Genomic DNA, 14918 nt, shown 5'->3' with positions numbered 1-14918 from the left:
CTAACCCTAGGAGCCTAGATCCTGGTGACGATCAATGCCTGAATCACTACCCTCTCCATGAATACCTATCTCATCTATCTACCGTACTGCGGAAGCAATTGCAGGAGACAGAACAAAATCGTGATGGAAATATCGCCGTACCGTACCACGGAACCTCTTCATCCAACCTTTGGAACCTCGACCGAATCGACGTCACCGATGAGATCCGTGCCAGCGATGATCTCTGTGAGCTGAACATGTTACGGGAGACGGGAGAGATCATCATCACTTGGGTGCGTGATGGGAGAGAGGAACAGGTAAACAATTCCCCAAAAAAGACCATATATGTCTGTATATTCCACAAGGTGGTGGTTTTTTATGCAAATGGCCAAATTGTGTTGCATGTCGCGTTCATAGCGACCAGTTCATCCATCCATAACAAGTTTTAGGACCATGATACCACATGTTGCATGGCTAATGTGCACGTTCAAAATAAATTCTTGGTTGTCTGGTACAATTACCTCTTGTGTTTTCCTGTCGTCTTATGTTTGAGTTTGACTGAAAACATTTTCAATTCCCATTTTGTTTTTTAAGGGGATTTTCAATTCCCGCTTGTTCCTTTTTCTTTGAGTGAAATGCACCGGTGGTATATTAACTTGCACGCATGTGCAAATTAGTCACCGTACTTGCAAAACGCTAAATTCGATTGTTAGAACTTGACATGTATGAGCGCGTGAGGTCAAAAACACGAATCTGTAGGTTTGGAGGATGACGTGGACGACCACGTGGATATGCGGCTATGCAATGTTTGCAAGTAGCCCCTTCCTTCCATTTTCCACGGGCTAAACTGCAAAAAAGTACGGATGCGTAAAAAATTCCCCTTTCTCCCTTGATGCCAAATCCCTAGCTTCTCCTCTTCTCTTCCATGTGTTGAGCACTTGAACCGCTTCCAGCACATCATGTAGTATGGACGCGTCGGGGCTGAACTGGAGCCGTGTGTTGAGCTCTCGCTCTAGGAGCTCCCCGAAGCTGGAGCCGCTGCTCGGGTTGGACCACACAGCCATGATGTGCTAGAGCACCGTGAGGCCGCCGCTCGTTCCCAGGCTCTTCATGGTCGGGGCCCATACTTCTCCGTGCACGCTACAGCTCGTGCCCAGGCTCGACATGACCGCGCTGCGCTGCGTGCGAGACCCAGACTCCCTCGTGCGCGCTGCCGCTCGTGCCCAAGCTCGTCATGCCGTGCTGGCCGAACTCCCTCTCTGGCCCGATTCTGCCGGAGATTTCCAACCCTGCGGTGCTTGAGTGGGGTCAGACATCGAGTCCAACTACCTCTGCAACATCACGTTGGCCTACGTCTCCAGGCGTAATGCAAGCTTAGCAAGCGTCAGGCCCCATCATCGGAACGCCGACTACCTGTTCTGGAACCTCTACCTCCTCTCCTTCACCGTCAACTTCAACATGAAGTCGTTGTAGCACGCCTTCCTCGAGATGCTCGCCGTCGGTAAGACCTACTCAGTCCATGTTGGCATGCCATGTAGACGTCGAAACATACGGATTTTTATTTTTGACCTTCCGTGCTCATACATGTCAAGTTGTAACACTCAAATTTATCGTGTTGCAAGTACGGTGACTAATTTGCACATGCAGCCCAAGTTAATATACGACCGGTGCATTTTTCTTTTTTTTTTCTTTTGAGAAATTCCTCATTTTCCTCTTTTTCTTTTGAGAAATTCCCGCCGGTTCTGTTTCTCCGTGCTCTCCACCTCCTTCCCCAGCAAGACTCCGCTCCTCTCGCCCCTTCTTCCCGAAGGAACCCACGCCAAAACCCCAATCACCCACCAAATTGGACAAAACTCGAAACCCACAACCGAAAATCCCGTCTTCCTGCATCTCCATCCTCCCGTAAAACCCCCTCACGCTCCCCGCCGCCCCTCTAACCGCACGACTTGCCATCTCTCCACCGCCCCGCCGAACCTCCGACTATCTTCCAGGAACCCCAAGAACGAAGGGGGTGCAAAGGTGTAGGCGAGAGATGTCGGGGAAGCTGCGGGTGGACGAGCTCCGCGCCGAACTGCAGCGCCGCGGCCTCGACGACTCCGGCACCAAGCCGGCTCTCGTGAGTCTCATTGTCATTGCGGTTTTCCCCCCTTTAATTTCGCTCGCCTACTAGCTAAGCTAGCGGCGGCGGGCACGGAACGCGCCCTTTATTATGTTTTGTGTCATCCATCCGCGGTCAGTGTCCAGCATTTACCACTGTGCGCACGGTTTATAATTGCACGAATGCGCGCACCATGTGCTTGTGCATATGCCTGCACAGTGCACGCTTGTTGCCCTTATGCTGTGTACCTCTATGTGTGCGTACATTGGCGGGATTGTATTTTGGGACTCCTGCAATGCCTTTTTCTTTCCACCAGGTGCGAAGGCTGGACGCCGCCATTTGTAAGGAAGAGAAGGAGACAGCTTGTGCAGCTGCAGCAACCAATGCATCTAATGTGGATGGCGTAGACGGTGTCGTCCTGGATGGCAAAGGGGGCGACCGGAATGAAAGGAAGAGGAAAAGACGAGGCGAGGAGAAAAATGACACGTCGTGGGATGTGGCAAAGCTAGAGGGCATGAGTTACCGTGAGCTGCAGGCGTTGGCCAAGGCACGCAAACTCAATGCGAATGGGAGCAAGAAGGATGTTATCCAGAGGTTGCTCTCCACCTCTGTGGAAGCTGTGGATCATGATGCTCAGGACAAGAAAGAACTTGCAGAAGGTTTTGCTTGTTTATCTATTAAAATCTTCATATTGGTTATTGGAGGGTAAGGGTTGAACTTTATCCAGGTAACTGTTCACTGTTTATTGGATTAGGTGTTGATGGGAAGGTTGAGAAGGAGATGAAAAAGGGAAAGATGGCTGCAGATGTGACACTGGATGCAGCACAGCTAGCAGGCATGGGCTATCGTGAGCTGCAGGCATTGACCAAGGCACGGGGCCTCGCGGCGAATGGGGTCAAGAAGGATGTTATTGAGAGATTGCTTTCAACCCCTACCGATTCTGCTGCAGTTGCTGATGGTGGTGTTCAGGACATTAAGAAAGTTGCTCAAGGTAGGATCTATTAATTGGTCATATTGGTTACTGGAGGGAGAGATTTGAAGTTTTCCTGCGCAACTGTTGTTTACCTTATTATTTGTGTATTTTGTTTGTGCAGGTGTGGTTAGGAAGGTTGAGGAGGAGGTGAAAAAGGAAAAGATGGTCATAGCCACAAAGAAAGGTGCTGCTGTGCTGGACGAATACATACCTGACCACATAAAAATGACCCATCATGTCTTGCAAGTGGTGTGTGAGTTCATTTCACCTACTACGTTTTCTTGTCTATACTGAGCCTTGGATGTGATTACTTTGATTGTAAGTTTGTTACCATGGTTAACTTCCTACATACTCCCTCCGATCCATATTAATTGTCAAAATATTACATGTATCTAGACGCTTTTTAGGCATATATACATCCATATTTGGGCAAATTTGAGACAATTAATATGGATCGGAGGTAGTACTTCCTAAGCAGTATGCATGTTAAGTGAGGTTGGAGCAGAATATGACTCCTCCATGAATATTAAATTTAAACAAATCCTTTATTCATGCTAAATATTCTCATCAGTAATTTGGTGGTGATGCATTACATTATGTTGGCTGTAAATATTATAATTTGAGATTCCTTTGTGGCACCCAGATGTATCATCATAGCAGGCCTAATTCTACAGCATATTTAGAAAATAGATCATTGGAAACTTACAATCGCATTCCTAATTTCTCTTCTTAACATTCACTATGTACAGTAGCTAGAAAGCGTTCTAGTTGGTTCCCAACATTTAACTACCTTAAAATGGAATAACTGATATATGTCCATACTTTTTACCATTTTTATTCTCATTTTTATGCTATACAAATTTTGTTGCAGGGCGATGAGATTTATGATGCCACCATGAACCAGACTAATGTTGGAAACAACAACAATAAGTTTTATATCATTCAAGCCTTAGGTTTGTCCTGCAAGTCACTGTTTCTTTACTTGCTCACCCTGTTGTTTCCCCTGAAAATGTTTGTATTCACTCTATTGCAAAGCATCCCACCCTTCCAACAATTGAGTAATGTGAATTTGATCCATGAGAATATCATACTTCCTACAAATGTTTGAACTTCCCTTTCTACTGTCACCTGTTTCAGTACTATTTGTTTTCAAAACACAATGAATCCCCACACAGGTACATTTGTCCAATCTATGGATGATGCATGACATTAGATAGAAAGTTAACTGGTATTTGTTAATTTTAGAGTCGGATGCTGGTGGAAGCTTCATGGTTTATAATAGATGGGGAAGAGTAGGGGTAAGAGGTCAGCAAAAACTGCATGGTCCCTTTTCAACACAAGATCAAGCAATATATGAATTTGAAGGGAAGTTTGAGGACAAAACTAGTAATGCTTGGTCCAACCGCAAGAACTTCAAGTGTTATGCAAAGAAATACACTTGGCTTGAAATGGACTATGGCAAAGTTGACAAGGAAATGGTGAGATTCTTGACATAAGTTTTGTTAGTAATTACTTACGCTGTGGCATCTGGCCTGGTATTAATCTTGGGTCTTCAAATTTCAGACCCAGATTCAGAAGAAAGGTTCCGTTTCTGATCAAATAAAAGAGACAAAGCTTGAAACTCGAACTGCACAGTTCATATCCCTCATTTGCAATATAAGCATGATGAAGCAGCAAATGATGGAAATAGGTAAAGTTGTTTGTCGCCATTTCAATTGATATGAGCATCATAACATTCATACTTAGCTCTATTTATATGCTACATCTGATACTTTTACCACGACGAAATCTTCAATGATATATGACCACCTTCATATACTGATATTTCATGACATAATTAAGTATTGCATAGTAGATTCTATGACATAGGAGTTAGAACTCTGGGACTTAGTTTTAACTTTTAAGAAGAACTCTGACTAAACACAATCAATAACCAAATAGGAGATACTTATGATCATCTGCTCAATTAATGGAGTACATTAAAAATGATAGATAAATATAATACGTGCATCCAAGGTGTATACAAGGTGTGGGAATACATACGCCCAGTTGCACGGCATATTTTCCCGGGTGTATTTATTCTCCCACTGTTTCATACAATTTAGGTAGTATTCGTGTAATCGGGAGTAGGTAGCATGTTGAGTATATAGTACATAGGATGTAGAATATATACAACTTTCTAGGTAGTATGTATGGGTTTTTAATATTCTACACTATATCTACACATATTAAGGTATTTCTAAAATATACTTAAACTATGTGCCAACTTATAATTTTTTTTGGTTTAGTTTGCTTTGGAGCAATAGTATATGAGTGTATTAAAAATGATAATGCAGTATATACTACCACGTGGTAGTATATGTATTTTGACAACTAGATTCCTGATGCTTATTCATATAACATTTGGTTTTACTGATTCATTTTGCCTATCCAATTAGGTTACAATGCTGATAAACTTCCTCTTGGGAAGCTAAGCAAGTCTACAATACTTAAGGTGAGGTACTTTGAATTCTTCTTTGTATGGAATTACCATTCCATTGTGCATTTAAAATTACAAGTTGAAGATAATCGACAACAACATGGACTTGCTTATCTAAAGTTAGCCAAAAAGTTTAACATAAGGTCACACATTTACAAACATACAAGAGATGACTTAATAAACCATGCTCTGGTTTATTATGTAACTTATGGCAGATATCAGTGTTGTACGCAGCAACAGTTTGGATTTCCAGGTCTTGGTTTTCCATTTTCCTGCCTCACCCCTCTGTTCTGATGATGACTTTTCCTAGCTTTCCACAGGGTTATGATGTTTTGAAGAGGATTTCAAATGTTATTTCAAGGGCAGACAGGCGACAGCTTGAACAATTGACTGGGTGAGTCGATTTAATTTTTTTCCATTGAATATAACAAAGAACCATCGTGATTTCTGAATGAAATCTAGTTGTTTTACAATTTGAATGGTAAAAACCAACAGGTCTCATGGTAGAATACTAGAATGTTTTGGTGAATAGGATAGACTAAGGATTATAGTTGCCTGCTGATGTTTGAGCTAACCAAGACTTTTGCATTTGTTAAGTGGAATTTATGATAGTTGTGCAATGCAATGACATCATTCGCCACGAGTACTATATTTGTACCTTCTGTTCTTCAAAGGCTAGATTTATTTTTATTTACTGAGATATTATTATATTGCCTTTCTTTGCAGGGAATTCTACACCGTGATTCCTCATGACTTTGGTTTTAAAAAGATGCGTGAGTTTCAAACTTAACAGTCACTACTAACCATATCCAACTATGTTTTAGACCTCATAGAAGTAAATCTAACCATCTATCAAATTATCTGACAGGTGAATACGTTATCGATACTCCTCAGAAACTAAAAGCTAAGCTGGAAATGGTAATACACTATGTTTGGCTTAATTTGAGCACATAACTGTTTTGCAATGTTGAAATCCTATACTGAATAAATTATTATTTCCAAGAGAACTTTAGAAGAATATTTTTTTTCTGAAGTGAGCTTTTAGATTCTGATAGTGCCTGCTTTGACACTTTTGAGTAGCAGTATTCTATTCCTGTCCTAATCGTTATGTTCTAATCTCCATCATGTACATTGCTTTCAAAGGAAGAAACCTTCTGGCCATTCTTCTCAAAAGTTTTATAAGTGTTGTTTAAATTTTAAATGCATTGTAATTTTACTCTCATTCTTTTCTCTCACAATCATTCACTTTCATATGCCGTCTAAGAATTCTAATTTTGTATTTGTACCAACCATGTCTATGGAATCTTCTCACATGTTATCTTTTTCACCTTTTAATAGGTTGAAGCCCTTGGTGAGATTGAGATTGCGACTAAGCTTCTGGAGGATGGTTCCAGTGACCAGGCAAATTTTGCAAATAAACTTTTGTACAGATATGGATCTCCAGATTTATGAGTTCTTCTGAACTGAGAAAATCTTCATTTATCTTGAAAACTTTAAGCTTGTGGTTCATGTGATTTGTATCACATGCTTTCAGCCTGTCTTGGATAACTATAACTGGAATATGAATTTCTACCTGTTGCTTGAAATTGTTTTTGATTGTTGAAGTAACTAAAACATTCTTAGTACTTGTATTGTATACACTTGAACATGTTGGAACCTAACTGCAACATGCTTTGCAATGTAGGATGATCCGTTGTATGCTCGATACAAGCAACTTCATTGTGACTTTACACCTCTGGAAGTTCATTCAGAAGAATACTCTATGGTAAAACTGCTGCACATTGATGTGTGGACATGCATATTGGTAGCACGGTGCATGAAGGTGGCAAGTGTCATTTTAGCAACTTAATTATGGGAATACCTTTCACCTGTCTGTCTGCATAAAAAGCGGTCCAAGATTTTTTTATGAGCAGGGATTGACTTAGCAAGTTAGCATGGTGGAATGGCTTCATTTTTATCCATTTCCATTAGTCCTTTACTCATGTGAATGTTCATGTTTGTCAAGTTTTCTCTGAAAGGAGTTCAGGTCTAACCATGTTTAAAATTCCTCTCTCCAGATAAAAACATATTTGACGAATACACATGGCAAAACACACTCGGGTTATTCAATCGACGTATTGCAAATGTTTAAGGTGTCAAGACATGGAGAAACAGAGCGGTTTCAGAAGGTCAGAGGTTCTTCCTAATCCTGTAATCCACCAGGTCTATGCACCCCGAGATAACTGCTATTAATTGCTAATTCTCAAATCGTTCTGGCAGTTTGCTAATGCAGGAAATAGAATGCTTTTGTGGCATGGTTCTCGGCTGACCAATTGGACTGGGATCTTTTCTCAGGGTAATTCATGATACCTACAACTGTTGTTAACGCATTTTATCTACATGTCAGATACATCCATTCAGATTTCTTCGTTTGTTTTATGACTTACGACCCACGAGTTGCTATTCTTGGAGTTTCTAGAACAGCATTGGGTTATTCTTATCGCATATATGGGCATATTAACATTACCTTTATCAGCAATCAGCATGAATGGATGCTTCATTTTCTTTTGAATGCATTATCACCCTTGTTTAAAGCCAGAACTATTTGTCAGTGAAATAAATGACAGTTTAAAACTACTTCCTCCGTTCCTAAATTCTTGTCGCTGTTTTAGTTCAAATTTGTACTAAAACAACGACAAGAATTTAGGAACGGAGGGAATAACATTGTTCTTCTCTCAGGTTTGCGAATTGCTCCTCCTGAAGCGCCTGTTACTGGCTACATGTTTGGTAAAGGGGTTTACTTTGCTGATATGTTCTCCAAGAGTGCAAACTACTGCTTTGCCTCAGACACGTCAAGGTCTGGAGTGCTGCTACTATGTGAGGTTTGTTTGTCATAGTCACCTCCAAGATATTAGAAGTTCCCCACACAATTTTGAATTTTGAGTGTACTTTTAGTTGAAGTTTTAGTGTGTGCATTTTCCTCATTGACTGTATTATTCACCTCATTTATTTAGTCCTAGTTTCAAGAGCTAACCACCTGTCAGTTTGCTTATGTTATGCATGTGTTGCTAACAGGTGTTTAACTTAACTTTCTCAGGTTGCCCTTGGCGAAATGAATGAACTACTAAATGCAGATTACGATGCTAACAACCTGCCCAAGGGAAAACTAAGGTCAGTTACTGATGCAAATGCGATCAATTCCAATGCTCATTTGTCAGTTTAATAAGTAATACTAGTTTTACATTATGTTCATCAAGTCTATCCTTAAAATAATTCGGTTCTTTTAATTGATGTTATTCGCATACAATCACAGAAGATGTGAAAGGGGGTAATACTGTTGTGTAAAGGGCATGTTTATCAGTGTAAACCTCAGAAGCTCAATTGTGTTGCCCTTACCCTTTCAATGCTACAAATGAATAAAACGTGATATCAACATGGTCTATTGCCCTGTGCTGATTAATAAGATTGTTGTTGCTACCTGATCTATTGTCAAACACCTGAGAGTTGCAATCATTTTTTATCCAGTACTAAAGGAGTTGGCCAGATGGCACCAAACATAGCAGAGTCGAAAATCATTGATGATGGTGTGGTTGTTCCACTCGGGAAACCCAAAGAGGAACCTTCAAAGAGGGTAGGTTCACGTGGCCATTATGTTGTTGTAATCAAACCCCATAAGTATAATACTGTGATTAACTATGCACTGCGTATCTGGTTGCAGGGCAGCTTGCTGTACAACGAGTACATAGTTTACAACGTAGATCAGATCAGGATGCGATACGTCCTCCATGTTTCCTTCAACTTCAAGAGATACTAGACGGTCTTGTAAGAAGCTGGAGGCAGTGCTGGGATCCTAACATTTCCATCATAGTAACCACTTTTCTGTAGCTCGTTAGTCAAATGTTTCTTAGCTTTGCGGGTTTCGGGATAAAATGTGTAAGCTTTTTGTGGCATCCTAATGTGATTCTAGGCTTCCACAATCCAGACTGTTGCTGATGCTGCGTGTATATAACAAGACAACAACCCAGTTTAAGCGAGTATGCTTTTCTTTTTTGACAACAGCCAAAAGAAGCTCCATGCTCTAATATTTTCAGAGATATTGAAATTTGGCCCGAGGCAAAAAAGAAAAATTATCAGGCAATTTTTTGTGCCCTGTTTGGATGCATACGCGTGCATCATATTTTTCTTAACTTGGGAACCAACGTAGCCTCGAATTTAACTTTTTTTTTAGGGGAACAGGCTGAACGTAGCCTAGAATTTAACTTGGTTGTACGTTTGCTACATCTCGGTTCTTTGAACTTTGCTCGGAGGGTTACCTCTAAGGCCCTGCTTGGATTGCCGTTTTCAGGCCCAATACGGGTGTAACTTACAGCCCGGTAAAATAATTCGCTCCCGACGAAAACGTCTGATTGGATGGCCGTATCAGGACAGAAAGTTTCCGTCGTCCGAGCGTAAAATAATCCGCGCATTGGGACCTCTTTTTTCTTTCCGTGAGCTTTTGGTGTCCAGATTTTTAGGCTCGTAAATGTTTTTTGTTGGAAAGTATTATCAGCGTAACTATTATATCTCGTTTTGTGCCCATCATTTGGGCATAGGATTCAGGAATTCTAGAAATCAACTTGTTTGGTTGTAGGAATTTAATTTCAAATTTCATGAAATCACACTATAACTAACTCCAATTTCTTTCGAAAAGTCATCATTTCAGAATCATTTCTTTGAAATTGTCTCTCACTCTACAAATCCATGCGGTAGATAAACATAATTTTTGAACCTGAAATTCAAATTCAATCAAATGAAACTCTATCAACTGTTCTATCAAACGGATGGATGGCAAACGAGTTGTTACTTCATTTTGTTTTTTGAGGGAAATCCATCGGAGCTACTTTGTTGATTGCATAAAATAGTTACGTCATCCACCAAGGAAGCAAGATAAATTCTGGGGTTCATCGATACAAACATGTGGATTGGATTATCGGTCAGAGCACATGAGCTCCAATGTTACTATCCCTCGGACAATGTTATATGGTGACATGATTGATTGCATTATCCTCGTTGTTTATCTACATTTAAACACTTAACCTCTGCATTTCTAAAACTTCTGCAGAAAAGGATCACTATTTTTTCAGTTTTAAGAAAATATAGAAAATCATCAGCACGTTGCTATGGAACAATGGTAACTTATATGGTTATACCAATTAAATAAATATTTATTACTTTTCCTCTGCCCACATGTTAAGCAAAACACACTTTGCCATAGTCTAACTACCACAATACCTGTCCGTTGCTACGGACCGAAAAAAATAACATATTTTAAAATATTATACTGAGTACTATTAATTCTCGATTATCTTAGATTATATAATTATTATTTGTAATCATCTTAGTTCAAACTAATGATTTCTGCAACAAGTGCAGAAAAAAAATCAAGTGGCACATCGAGGACCCGTCACCAATTGAGTCTTTCATAGGAGTAAATAAACCACGCTTTGCTAGGGATGGAAAAATAGTATTAAAAAACATTATGTATTATACTTTTTCCGATCCATATTATGTGTCACAGCTTTGTCTAGATATGCATTTCATGTAGGTACATGCGTATCTAGACAAATCTGCAACAAATAATATGGATCGGAAGTACTATTAATTCTCGATTATCATATAATATATAATTGTTATTCGTAATCATCCTGGTTCATAGTAATGATTTGCACAAGTGATGAAACAAAATCAATTGGTGCAACCAGAAGTGACGAACAATTCATAGTAATGATTTGCACAAGTGATGAAACAAAATCAATTGGTGCAACCAGAAGTGACGGATAGCCCCCACCACGACCAATTGAGATTTTTTTATAGGAATAAAGATGAGCACACACTTTTCTAGGCTTCTTTGCCTTGTTCGGGCACCTTATCTTCGCCTGTAACTTGCAAGTAGCTAGAACAATATCTTACCGGCGCTGCTATACGTACGACGAAAATCGTCGTACGTGGCGTACAACGTTGTGTGGTGTCCATATTGATCTCCTTTCCGTCTGTTTCCCGTTCCTGTACCAAGCCCATGACGAATTTAAGCCCAAGCCCAGGATGAATCTAAGGTACCTTGCGCGTGTGAGGCTAGGCTCTGTTCCCCTCCGGACCAACCCTGGCACTCAATCTCTCTGTCTGTGCTTGATTACGTTCAGTCATATATATATTGAACTAGAGAACATAGTGCAGTGCCATGTAGTATACATGCTAATGTCAGTCATATAAAACAACGGTTACATTAATAAAAATAAATTAGCATCCAGTGCTATCAATGAGGCTGTCCAATCCATTTAGAAGTACTTTGGAGCATGCATTCTCTCAGTCGTTCAAGGTAGCAGATAGAAGATCCAATACATCTTTCTTTCCCTTAAAAATTTAAATGACATAATTAGCCATCAATAAAACCTTTCTATCAACTATAAATAACTAATAGCATAAGTGTAGCACCTGGAGAATATCAATGTAAGAATTGATCTGAATTAGTGTAGCAGGTTCATTTGTTTGGAGTACCTGAAACAAGCAGCAATGCTTGAGTATAGCATATATTAGTATAGTAATGTATAATTGCAACTGCTCAAATCAAAGTACCTGAAACTCATTTGGAAAGAAACAAGCACTTTGAGCCTCATATCCTTCACAGAGAGTATTTCCCTAAAGAAAAAGGTTTGTTCATAAAATGAAATGTGCTAAAACAATTTAGTTGCTACATCTGAATGAAATATCACCTTTGTTTGCTGTGAACTCCTGAGATTATTGTCTTTCCCATTTTTAGATTTCTTGCTGCACTTTTGCTATAAGGTAGTTCTTTGCTTTAGCATGTTATAACATCAAGAAATAATATAACAAAAAAAAAATTAAACTTTTTGGTACCTGCTGCTTCTTCGCTCTCAATCGTCTGACCACTTGATCTACTTTAGATTCCTTTCTCTTTGAACGAGGGCGACCTACGCTGCGAGCAGGGATTCGGCTGAGTACGATTTTTTTTCTTGTTTGACATTGTTTCTTCATTCTTCTTAGTTTGATCCTCCTCCTGTACTTCCTGGCTAGCACGGTGTGCATCAATCTTTATTTGCAACTGACCAAGACCATCCATCACCGATGCATACAATGCATCCGACTCTGCCCCATTCTCCGCCACTTCACGGAACGCTTGCACAGATTATCATAGCATTGCACAAGCGGTGTATTCAACATATCATCGTAGGAGCATTTAATAAATGTGTGTTTGCGCTTAAAATCCTTTCGCCATTGCTGCAATATATACCTAGAAGGTACTTCTGTGATCTCCATGAGAGCAAGAACAGAAAGGATGTGGCTACACAAGATGCCTCAAAATTCAAAAAGCCTACAAACACACTGCACATCACATTCCCCTTGGTCGAACAAGACAGTGAACTCTGAGATAATCCTTTTGTCTTTAATCTCACCATCCTCTCCTTCAAAAAAAATCTTGCGGTCCTCTCTGACTCTAAATGTAAAAAGTGACCCTTCTTTGTTCACTTGGGCTGGATAGCAATAGATTTTACCTCTCAATTGCTCTTGAAACTCTTAAATTTTGCATTGGTATATGTTTCCTGAAATTGCCTCTCGAAGTCGTAGTGAGTAATGCATGGAATGACCTCTTGGAACGACTTAGAATCAGCCTTGTTTTCTTTCTCCACCTTGTCCCTTAGTGCATTCTCATACTGCTCCACAAATTGCTTCAGAGTTGTTCTAGCATTGACATAGCCATCGAAGAAAGCATTCACACTCTCACACCTTTGTGTTGAAGACATTCCTGCCCAAAAAGTATCTTTTACATACGCCGGTACCCATCGATATTTATTGCCATATAAACCAACAAGCCATTCATTGTCCTGAAGCTCATATTTCTTGATCATCTTCAGCCAAGCTTCATCAAAATCATGCTTGGTCAAGGAATCATATACCGCATTTGACATCGTATATTTAATGTTCTCATACTTTTCATACCCACTAAGCTTTTCAGGAATCTTTTTCATGATATGCCATATACACCATCTATGACGAGCTTGAGGGAAAACTTTTTCAATAGCATTCTGCATTGCTTTGCACTTGTCTGTGATTATAGCATTAGGTGCTTTGTTTGACATACACCATAACCAAGATTTAAATAACCAAACAAAAGTCTCAGTGTCTTCATTAGACAAAAGACCACAACCTAATAGAACTGATTCTCCATGATGATTTACGCCAACAAAAGGAGCAAACAGCATGCTATATTTGTTTGTCAAGTATGTGGTGTCAAATGTGATGACATCCCAATAAGATTCATATGTAGCCCTGCTTCTTGCATCTGCCCAAAAGACATTTCTCAGTCGTTCATCCTCAGCCACATCCATAACATGGAAAAAGTCTGGATCTTTTGATTGCATACGGAGAAAATATTGATAAACAGCATGTGCATCTCCGGCACCAAGCTTCAGCCTTCTCTTCTCTGGCAAATAGTTCCTGCACTCCTTTTCACCAAATTCGAGTTGTTCATAGCCGCCAGCTTCCATAACAAGAGAACCAAAATTCTTATTCATACGGATTCCTGCTTGATCATTTAGTTCTAGCATTCTCTTGGCATGCAAGTCCAGTTTCTTATGAGACCTTAGAAATCTGGATTTGCTTGGACTTGTAGGATGATTGTGGTCAAGTGTAACCGAAGTAATGCAGAACTTTTCTCCACGACAAGGAAAATTAACCTTTGCTGGACATTGCATCCTTGTCGATGGATTAGGATTAAACGAGTTTTTTGATGAGTACTGAGCCTTCCCTTGTCTACTACAAGCAAGAGTAAAATAATTAAGCTTTCTGTCATCACCGTGTCTAGCAGTTCTTCTTACTACACCAAAGCCCTTTGTTTTGGCATAACCTTTGTAGAACCTAACGGCATCATCCTCGCTATCGAACATAATCCCCTTCAAAGGTTGGTCATCCAAAGAATCCCCAATCTCTTCCAGGATAAAAGCATCTTCATCATCTTCGTGAAATACTCCATTGTGTTGATCTGCTACTTCATCCGAAGGCAAATTTGACTCCATAACCTACCTAAATTTGCCAATAAAAAGATCAAAGATGCTGCTAGCCGAATCCTATAAAAGTATGAACTTTTATGGATTGGATCAAAATAATGCAAAAGAAATCAGGGTATCTGTTAGGACACAAACATACCTCGTTTTGTTTGATCTTTTGATCTGACTTCTCTGTAGTGCTGCAGATTACGCCTTAGTTAGATTGATATGCAGATCAGCAAGAGATGGATTGTGAAGATGGACCACCATATTTTGGAGGGAAGAGGAGGAGGCTTGAAAGTTGTGGATGGGAGAGGAGGAGTCGTGGAGAAATTTCTGTTCGGCTTCTGATGCCGATTTTGGTGGGGG

General features: G+C 40.0%; 1 protein-coding gene and 1 pseudogene across 1 annotated transcript; one reads left to right on the top strand and one right to left on the bottom strand.

Moving 5' to 3' along the window:
- Window positions 1-1719: 1719 nt before the first annotated feature.
- LOC100846901 (poly [ADP-ribose] polymerase 2) lies at window positions 1720-9598 on the top strand. Its single transcript, XM_010232562.2, has 19 exons — window positions 1720-2095; window positions 2394-2736; window positions 2832-3068; window positions 3172-3299; window positions 3922-4003; window positions 4296-4528; window positions 4614-4740; window positions 5489-5544; window positions 5850-5923; window positions 6256-6302; window positions 6398-6447; window positions 6868-6930; window positions 7214-7294; window positions 7587-7697; window positions 7789-7864; window positions 8248-8390; window positions 8606-8679; window positions 9034-9139; window positions 9227-9598. Exons 1-19 carry the CDS (start codon window positions 2012-2014, stop codon window positions 9320-9322), a joined length of 2211 nt encoding a protein of 736 aa, XP_010230864.1. The 5' UTR covers window positions 1720-2011; the 3' UTR covers window positions 9323-9598.
- Window positions 9599-11850: 2252 nt separating this feature from the next.
- LOC100846591 lies at window positions 11851-14579 on the bottom strand (annotated as a pseudogene).
- Between the last annotated feature and the right edge of the window lie 339 nt (window positions 14580-14918).

This window comes from Brachypodium distachyon, chromosome 2 (assembly GCF_000005505.3).
Source record: "Brachypodium distachyon strain Bd21 chromosome 2, Brachypodium_distachyon_v3.0, whole genome shotgun sequence".
Taxonomy (NCBI): domain Eukaryota; kingdom Viridiplantae; phylum Streptophyta; class Magnoliopsida; order Poales; family Poaceae; genus Brachypodium; species Brachypodium distachyon.
Note: the sequence above shows the minus strand (reverse complement) of the source record. Positions and strands in the feature narration are given on the sequence as shown.